General features: G+C 45.6%; 1 protein-coding gene across 4 annotated transcripts in view; it reads right to left on the bottom strand.

Moving 5' to 3' along the window:
• The window catches only part of Ccn4 (cellular communication network factor 4), a 34,908-nt gene that overhangs the window by 14,226 nt on the left and 10,646 nt on the right, over positions 1–10,036 (bottom strand). For 3 of the 4 annotated variants that reach the window (XM_031358878.1, XM_031358875.1, XM_031358876.1), the window contains exon 2: positions 2,453–2,732. In XM_031358878.1, coding sequence (XP_031214738.1) covers positions 2,453–2,708 — 256 coding nt within the window. In that variant the 5' untranslated portion in view covers positions 2,709–2,732. Of the gene's footprint in view, positions 1–2,452; positions 2,733–3,757; positions 3,860–10,036 lie in introns of those variants that run through there. The other variant, XM_031358877.1, reaches the window with a different exon arrangement.

The following is a 10,036-nucleotide window of genomic DNA, read 5'->3' as shown; positions in this document are numbered from 1 at the left end:
TATATATATATATATATATATATATATATATATATGAGCAGAGCTTGTAAACTCAAGCATATATACACACACATATATGTATATATATATATATGTATATACATACATTCATATATATATATATATATATATATATATATATATATATATATATATATGCAGCTGATCAAACTGTCCCACATAGACCACAGGGGCAGCTGATCAAACTGTCAAGTGTGCATGTGTGTGTGTGTGTGTGTGTGTGTACATAATGCACCTGATGTGTGTCTGTGTAAGTGCTGTGGTGACTCTCATGGGTAAGACTATATCTGGATGAAAGAGTCAAGTGTTAGAGTTGGAGATGAAAATGGCTCTGTGGAGGAAATTTTGGAACTTAACAATGGGCTAGAACATTTCAAGCCCCTGTAACTCCTGTTTTACTCTATTTATTTCAAGATCTGTAAACTCCTATGGCCAGGGAACTCATGCTAAATGCCTAAGCCTACTGATTTCTTCCTTAGATTATGAATGTTTTATTTATTTTTTCCTAAATAAATGGAAAGGAAATTCATTAAATTTCCTGGTGGCAGGGAGCTAAGGGACGAGAGTGATTTGGTGAAAGATATGCAGTTGGAAACTGTGAGGGTGAGGTGGGGGTGGGTGGTGAGCAGGAAAGAAAATCTCTGGATCCATGACACAATGTCTATGGCGTGTAAGATCCCATTATGGCTTTGGAGATTAGTGTAATCACAGTGAACTGAGTTACCTTTCAAATGACCTTAAAGTACCTGCTAGGAGGGAGAGGAATTACAAGCTGGTCTCCTGTGCCTGGTCTTATGAGGGATGTAGCCTGCTCTTATGGCTACATCTCCCTAGGTTATGGAAGAAGGTAGATGACTTTCTAATGTCAGTCTTAGCACAGCAAGCAGAGATCACCTGTGACTCAAGAGTTTATTTAAACAGGTCTGGGCTAATGCTCAGGAAACACAGTTTAATCAGTGCCTAGGGCAATTATGCACAGGTTGTGGTGCAAGACTTCTTTGAATGTGTTTTGTGGCATTCACGAAAAAAAAAATCCAGCAAGAGGAGAAAATCACAGAGGATGGGGGAAGCACAGGCATTTTTTTTTTGAAAAGCTAAAGATGTAAATCTAAGTAAATGAAAAAAAAAAAAAGAAAGAAAGAAAATGAACAGGAAGGGCCACAAAGGAGGCTCAGATACAGTTTACTGACTTGGATTTGTCCACACAAACCTCATCAATAACCCCCATGGAAATCTAAGGTGTGGGTAGGACTAGGGACCATATATTCTGTATATGAACAGATATTAAGGGATGTGTGGACCAATAATTATGGAGGACTCTTGATTGAATACTCATGGGGGAGGAGCTTCTGTATTTATAAGATTTTGAGGAACATTTCATTAGATAGACTGTCATATCATATGGCAGGCCATTGTTCATCGTCATGTTGGCTCACACTACATGGCCAGGCAATGCTTAGAGGATTCGGACTAAATAAAGAGAGAGAAGCAGGAGGTAGTGAACTCCCAGAATCATGGTCTCTATGAACAGCAAGGATGGATCCCGTAAAGAATAAACAACAATCTCCCTCCAAATATAAGGATACTGTACACCAAGATCAAAGAGAACAAAGGCAGTTAGAGGCACCACGAGGAGCAGATGGTGCTATGAAAAGTGGCAATTCAAATGTGTATATTAGTCAGGCTCTAGTGAACGTAGTCAGAACATAAAAAATATTCATGATGACGCAGCCAAAAATCAGGACATTTGGAAGATCACAAAGGTGTCTGATGGCATCAGGGAGGTAAGACTTCAACTCTTCCATAGGAATAGTAATAAGTGACCCAAAATTAATATATCAAGCTATAGTACAGTATAGTACAGTATAGTATAGTATAGTACAGCATAGGCAGTCTCACAAAGACATTACTATGTAGTGATACCTATAACAATAAAGGGCCAATAAGTTAAAAGTAATAGTGGTAACTGAAAAAGCAGGGTTGCTGGGAAATGGTGCAGGCTGCTGGTTTTATTATTTCAGGTCAATGGCTTTTCTTAAGCATAATATATGTATATATATATATTAATTTAAAGATCCATTAAAGAATTTGAAATATGGCAGTGACTCCACATCATCTGAGAGGCCACTGGACATCTACTGAAGAGTCTTATCTACCAAGAGAATGGAACTAGGTTTGAGTATTTCTTGGCAGAATCTTCTTCCTTGGGGGAAAAAATGTCTAGAAAGAGAGCAAGACATAATATCTTAGGGACAAGAAGAATGCAGTTATTGCTCTCTTCCCAGGATGACCCGTCCTGTGGTCTCTAACTATGAATTGGTTGGACTATGTTTCCTGACCAGCTAAGCCTGGGCAGCTGAAGGGCTGTGGGTGTTCATGGGCCAGAGATAAGGTGTGGGGGCAGTTGGAAGGTATGGAGTCTCTCACTTACGTGCACACACTCCTATTGCGTACCTCGGGCGGTCCCCGCTGTAATCGCAGTAAAGGCCCCGGTGTGGGTCACAGATGGCAGCCTCTGTGCAGTTGTCCCCAAGCTGCTGGGCACATATCTTACAGCATTCACAGCCATCTGTGATTAGGCTGACACCCAGTGGGCAGCGAGGTGGGGATTGTGGGCACTCACATGGCCACTTGCAGAATTCGGGGCGTGTAGTCGTTTCCTCCAGTGGTGCTGGGGTGAAGGTCATAGTTGTGGGGGTTGGATAGAGGGCCTGTGGAGGAAGGGCAGAGGTGAATAGAGGTTGTTGAGTCTAGAGTTTTCAAGCCCAAATAGCTGCAATTGCCTTTCCACCTTCATTGTGTTTAGAGTATTTCACAATTATGGACTTACTTCCACATGATCCACAGACAAACATCGATTTTCTTCCAAAAAAGCCAGTTAGATTAAGGAAGGAGTTCAAAGTTCAGAGGAATCCGAGCAATTCCCAGCCAGTGAAGTACTGGGGCCTAGCATCTACCTTGGCCCACCTTGGCTTCCTTCTTTCCTTTGTGTCTACTATGGTCCCAATAGTATGTGTGGTGGCACGGAGTTAAAGAAGAGAGAGCCCTAGATTTGGACTATGCAGACTCCAAACTCTTCCTTCCCAGAGACTTCTGTGCCTGGTGGAGTCAGATGGCTCTCTCTCTCTCTCTCTCTCTCTCTCTGTGTGTGTGTGTGTGTGTGTGTGTGTGTGTGTGTGTGTGTCTAGGCCAGAAGACAGACCTTTGTTTTGTTTTGAGACAGGGCCTCTCTCTCTCTGGATAGCAGGCAGGTGGAAGGACTCTGGTGTCTGAGCATAATTCCTCGGAGATGCCTGTATGTCCTGCATCTCTGCAATCCATGTACATCCCAACCCAGCTGACTGCCTTCTTGACCAATTCTGAGTTCCTCACCCTGTCCTAGAGGAAGTTGGGGCCTGAAGTGAGGAGAGAGTTCCCTACATCCCTTAGTTCCCGCTGGGCTGTTTCAGCCATTAAACAGATGGCCACTGAGCTAGCATGTCGGCTCCTCTACGTTTTAGACACTTGAAGATAAAATTAAGAAGGTCCTGTACATGAAGCTTATACAACATATAGGAGAGACAAGCATTAGAAGTCATGGATCATAGCATAAGGCTCTGGGTGCTGTGGAAAGTGCAAAGAAGCTCTCTGGAGTTTGGGGCAGGAATAGCTCTGGCTAAAAAGCAGAGATGACCAGGACCTGCAGATCCTGGTCCTGGAACATCACAAATGCATAGAAGGCCTAGTTGAAGCTTACAGGGTGACTCTGGTCATTCTGCATTTCCTGTAGCCTTGATTTCAGGCCCAGACACATCACTTCCAGGATTTATTTAGGGCCCAGCCTGGTGTGTCCTTTCCCTGCCTCAAGGCATCTTCCCTATGTCTGAGATAAATATCCCTGCTCTCTATGACCTGTTATATGACACTCTGAGCCCTCAGTTACTAGATGCTACAGTGTGCAGGGAGTGACAGGCTGTCTTACTGGGGACAGACACAGTGGCTTTTCTGTTAGGGTTTTGTTTCTCTGCCAGAGTATAACACACCATGCACAGTGCACAGAGTGGGGTTCTCTAGGTATTAACTTGGAGAGGGTTGAAAGTGCAGTGGGATTACTTGACTTCATACTCTGAATCAATCTCTCCTCTCAGGGTTAAGCTTGGGAGTCAAGAAGAATACAGAGTCTGAGAGGGTTAGATGGGGGTGCTTCTAAATGGGTTCGGAAACACCTCCCAGCCCCTCTGAAGTCTGTCACTGGGTACAAGATGTCACTTTGAGAGCTGTTATGTGGAAACAGGTCAACTGGGTGTGGAAACACAAGAACTTAGCATATGAGGACACTTAGAGCTTACCTTTATAAGCTTGTCTTGCACATTGGAACAGCTATAAGCTGGTGTACCAGACTCTACGAGAAAACCATCAACCTCATCCCTTCACCCCAGGTAAGCAGTCTCAATAGGTAACCTTCTTTCTTGGTGCCTGCCTAGAGGCACCAGGCATCTGGGTAAGGAAGGTAGGAAGGGTTCTCAGGCTACCCTGACAGTGACTGGATGGGCAAAACTTGCCTTGGACCAATTCTTAGATGTTGGTGCCACCTAGTGGTAGCAAGGCTTCCAGCTAGCCCAATGCGCGGCTGCCTGATTCCTGATGTCTTGCCCAGTTGTAATATATAAGATGTATGACTACAGGCCAGTGATTAGTTCAGACATCCAGTGATAATGCTCTGTTACGTACAGAGACACACACATAGCTGTCAGGGAACTTTGCCCCTGAAGAAAGGCCATGCAGGCAGAGAAATGCACACCAGCTCTTTGGCTAATGAATCTACAGCTACTTACCGAACACCTATTGTATGCTAGGCTCTGGGATGAGTTGAAGGAATCAGCATTGCATAGAGTAGCTCCCTCCACTAACATAGCCAGTGGTGATGTGTACATGATAATTGTAACCAAGGTGATCAGTGCTACAATGACATCACTTTTCATTTTGTTTACTCAACACAGCTCTAGCTTTTACTTTGTGCTGGGTGCTGGGCTAGGTACTGAGGATATAGTGGAGGGAAGCAAGCAGATATACCAAACTTCATGAGTAGAAAGAAGGAATATGGTAGGTGTATAGAGTGGGGCCAACTTCCCCAAGGAGGGGGTAAAGCTGTAGAAATCATGATGGAAGAGCAAGAATGGACCCAGGGTAAGGAAGGAGGGTAGGGTACTGAAGTACATGGAGCAGCCGGCAGGAAATTCAAAGTTGGTGGCTTGAAGTGTTCTGGGTGCAGGAGCATGTGCACAAATCAGAGTGGGGCTGAAGAGGTAGAGGCTGGCTGGCTGTTGATACCTGTAGAAGGCATTGGCCAAGAGTAGTTCCGAATGCCTCACTCGCTCGAGCGGGAGATGCTCGAGGAAGATCTGGGCTTGGAGTAAATCACAGTATGCCCTTTGTGCCAAGCCTTTGTTTATCATTATTCCCGTGGCATGTGGGCTTTTCTGAGGCTTGGTTTTCTCGTCAGCCAGTAGCATTCTTACTTACCCCCAAGAGAATAGCTTTATGCTAGTCTCAAGTTACTCAGTCTGTCTACTGAGGGCTACCAGCCCAAGGACACTTGAGACCAGCCTAGCGAAGATCTCAAACTACCTCATCTTCTGCATGGACATGAGCATTTTATTTCATAGATCAGTGAGATGACTAGAGTCGTAACTGCCTCTGAACATGGACTCAAACTCAGATCTGTTGGATTTAGTATTTTTCTCATGATGGTACACAGAGGGAGAATTTCTTGATGGAAGGAACTAGCTAAAAGTTACTCAAGAACCCCTCTGGTGAGGCAACCATGAAGTGCCCAGGAGCAAGTGAAATGGCTCAGCCAGTAAAAATCTGATGACCTGAACTCTACCCCTTGGAATCCATGTATAAAAAGACTCTTGTGGCAGCATGCAGCTCTAATCCCATAACTCCTATAGTGGGATGGACGGAGGAGAGAGGAGGATTGCTCTGAAGCTGTGGACCAGCCAACCCAAAGTGTGTAGTGCAGCAGAAATGGCAAAAGACATCTGCCTCAACAAGGCAGAAGGAGAGAACGAACTCTTGAAAGCTACCTTCTGACCCCCCACATGCAAATACCGATACTAAATAAAAGGGAACAAAATATTTTAAAAGTAAATGGTATCTGGCAATTATGGAGACAGAGATCAGGCCTCACAAAGCTGGACACATATTAGGTGTCAGTAAGCCCCTATCAGCAGAAATGATGAGTTCATATCCATATCCTCAACTGAACTTTGAATTCTTAAGGACAGGGTTACCTTCCTACCATTTCCCTGTTTTGTGGTATGGATAAACACACAAGTTCTTGAGATCTCTACAGCTCATATTAATGGAAGGTTTCTTGCAGCGTACGAATATACACCAGCTCATATGTTTTCTAACATATTACAAAGTGAGCCTGCTGATTTTCCTCAGAGTGGTAAGGAACTGGGCCCTCAGAGAGTCTTAGGTGGTTTGGCAATTGGTCTGTAGAAGGTCACCTAGGGAGTCAGGGGATGGGACCAAGTTCCTGTCTGCCCTAAGATTTAGGAAAAAAGTGTTTTACATAATAATAACAACAATAATAAATATTATTAGTGTGTGTATATGAGTATATCTGTGTATCAGTGTATCAGTGTGTATGCCATGTGTGTTCATGCACCCATAGAGACCAAAAGAGGGTATCAGAATCATAGGGGGTCATGAACTGCTGGACGCAGATTCTGGGAACCAAACTCTGGTCCTCTGGGAGAGAAATAGGTGCCCATAACTGTGCAGCACCTTCTATAAAGCTTTTTAAGCAATTAACTCATCTGCTTTTGCAATAAACCCATGGAGAGGACTTCCCCTGGGGCCTCTGGTGGCCAAATAGAGCAAGACGTGGTGAACTTTGGACTCAGAGTATAAATAGCAAGTCTATCTATCCCCATGGAAGCAACAGGCATGCAGGCAAGCCCAATAACTGGCAAATCTTAGCCTCATGAGATCTTGGAGCAGGGCCGTGGGTGCACTGGGAGGATGGGAAGAATCTCCCAGTGACCCAAAAGGAGGAGCAGCCCCGTGTGCACTTTAAGGCGACACAGAATTTCCCAGAAGAACCCTGCTTCATAAGGACATTGTTCTAGAGACTTAAGATGCCTTTCCTGAACCCACACTTTTCTTGAGATTCTGTCCCTGCTATTCTTACATGAGCCCCTCCCTCTTCTCAGAGAGCCCTGGCTGTCACCCCTTTACATATCACAAGCAGTCAATGCACCTCCCCTAAAGTAGGCAGATGCATCTGTACAGACACAGTACCCTGTCACCCTGTAGTATTCTTAAGGAAGGAAGGAGAAAATAAACCAAGTAAGGAGAAGGCTGGCTAGGAAGGACTGAGAAAGGAAAAGAGAAAAAATAAAAAAGGCTCGATCTTTCCAAATTGAAGTTGTTCACATAAAACTCCTTTTACAATGTGCTTCTGGCATTGGATTCTGCAGATGCCACAGTGTTAACAGGATGACAAGAAGAGAGTGGCGTGTCCAAGATGCCTCCCAAACCGCATGCACAGTTCATGCTCTGTCAGAGCTGGCCTGCCCAGCTCCATGGCTGCAGGCCTGCCTGCCTGTCCCTGTTCACTCTGAGACCTTCTCCACTCCCTGCTCAGGAATCTTTAGGAGAAGCAAATCCCAACAGAACTCCCTGGACTTTCCTCCCCACCAGAATCACCTTGACAGCGTACACTGATGCCCATCACTGTCTCCAGAGACTCAAACTTAGGCTGCTGGAGGGGATACTGGGCTTCAAGGCTCTTCCAGATAGTTCTGAAGGTAGCAACCATCAACACAGATGCCCTGGTCCCACGTGGACTCTGGATTCTTCTAGACAGGGCTGAGTTAGTCTGCAGTGCTTGTGATTTTTAAGAGGGTAGGAACAAAGGCTTTGTAACACAGGATGGAGGATAGGTTCGGAACAGCGCCTCGGGTCATCTTCCTGCTTTAACACTGTTTACACATAGTGTGAAGTGCCTCAAAGTGTCCTACTCAGAGCCATCAGACATGGCTTTGGGGCATATCTTTCTTTCACCCCTCAGGACAAAATGCTCTTAAAGTGATGATTTGAAATTCATCTTAGCCCTCAAGAGAGCTTGTGGAAGTTCCTGACAACAGAGAAAAAGAAAGGCATAGCTTGGTAGCAATGTCCCCAAGAGTCTCATACTTCTGGACAAAGGGAACAGTATGGGCAGGCAGGGTAAAAGTATTTTTTGATCTCTACTGTCAAACCTATAGGGGTGCTAAAGCTGATCGAAATTGAGAAGGAGAGTCTATCACTATAGTGAAGTCTGCATATGCTTGTACCAGCATTGTGGGAAAGCCTGTATATGCATCTGTAATATGCTGTATATAGGAGATCAGTGGCTAAGGATGGGACAGTGTGGTCCAGTGCTCTAGATGGACCCAGAAACTAAATGATCCTCTGGGCTTCACACAATAAGATCACTCCAGTTTTAAAAAGGTGCTCACTAGGAACATGGGATCAGAAAACAGGACCTTGCCTGGGTGGAGTGGACCCTACAGGGGACCCAGTGATAAAGGAGACATGTTAGTCTTTCTTTTCTGAGGGCATGAGTGGTTCAGTGTTGAGAGGACACAGGGAACTTGGGGGATCTTATTTGACAGCCTCTCACCCTTACCACTGCCAAGGCTGGGCACGGGACTGTCAGTCTGTCTGAACTCCCCTCCTCATTTTAGACATAGTGGTGGTGGCCCTTCATCAACCTGATGAGAGGCATTAGTGTTATCCCCATACCCAGTGGAAGAAACAAAGGCTCCGAGAGCTGAAGTAACTAACATGTTGGAGATCTCACTGCCTGCCAATCCTGTCTGACTCTGGTGTCCCTCCACAGTGGTCATCATTGCTAGCTGCACCATACACACACTCACCCACCCATGTTCATTCATTTGTTCTCCCATCTTCCCACCACACCTCCTCTAAGCCTCTACTGGGAAACTGGTCCCTTGTGAGACAAAGCATGGGCTACTGCAGGATTGTATCACAAAAGGGATGATTAATTCCAAAGGGCCCCAGAAGAGGAAAGAACGGTTAGATCCAGAAGTCCAGAAAGTGGAAATCACCTGAGTGCCCACAGGTGTGAGAACACACTTGGGCAGTGCTCAGGGAACAGCAGTGAGTAGTGGGTATGGAGAACCTGGCTGAAGCCTTTGAGTGATTGTGCTTAGATGCTCCACCAGAGGTCAGTGTCGAGGCAGAAATGGCAGATCACACCCTAAGGTCTGGGGATGTTGAGGAGTCTCTGAGCCTAGAAGCAGCTGCTGAAAAGAGACTCTGGGAGACAGGAGATAAGGTAGTCCTGGGCCCAGGCTGTGGAGTGCACCACAGGAATCTGAGGGTCCCACTGATTTGTTGCCATATGTCTGGTCCAAAGACCAGGCCAGGGAGGGTGCCACTTTTTCAGTGTCTCCTGGAAGCTTCTGGACATCAGGTCCCCTAGACCACTGTGTGGGAGGATCTTGGCTCCAAGACTTGCACCCCTGAGCCAGGCCTGAGGTGGGAGGCCCTTTCACCTCACAACACAGCCTTGGACCCCCAGGCTTCATTCAAGAGGATTTTCAGGGAGTGAACTCGCCCCAAGTTTTCACTCTAGCTGGCTAGAGGGTAAGAAAAAGAACTGCAGAAGACTGCAGTCTTTTTTCTCATCAATTTTACATACTGCATTTTGGGAGTCGGTGGCTGGACAAAGCAATTTCGTGTGGAGAGGATAATAGGGGCAAGAGTTGAGGATCTTTCCAAACTATAAGCACTAATTGAATTATTCTTCAAATGTACAAAGAAGCAAGGCATGGTGGACAGAACTGTGATCCTAGCCCCTGAGAGGCAGAGCTAGAAGGATCACGAGCTCTGGGCTAGGCGGGAAGGACAATCAGTACCCCATCTCAAAGGGGAAGGACACTGTATGCAGAGCTTCTGCTAACCTCTGGGTACAATGATACATGATCAGTACCAGCTCTAGGCCCTTCCTTCT

Source organism: Mastomys coucha, unplaced genomic scaffold (assembly GCF_008632895.1).
Source record: "Mastomys coucha isolate ucsf_1 unplaced genomic scaffold, UCSF_Mcou_1 pScaffold7, whole genome shotgun sequence".
Taxonomy (NCBI): Eukaryota; Metazoa; Chordata; class Mammalia; order Rodentia; family Muridae; genus Mastomys; species Mastomys coucha.
The sequence above is the reverse complement of the archived record's forward strand: the minus strand, read 5'-3'. Positions and strand labels throughout refer to the sequence as shown.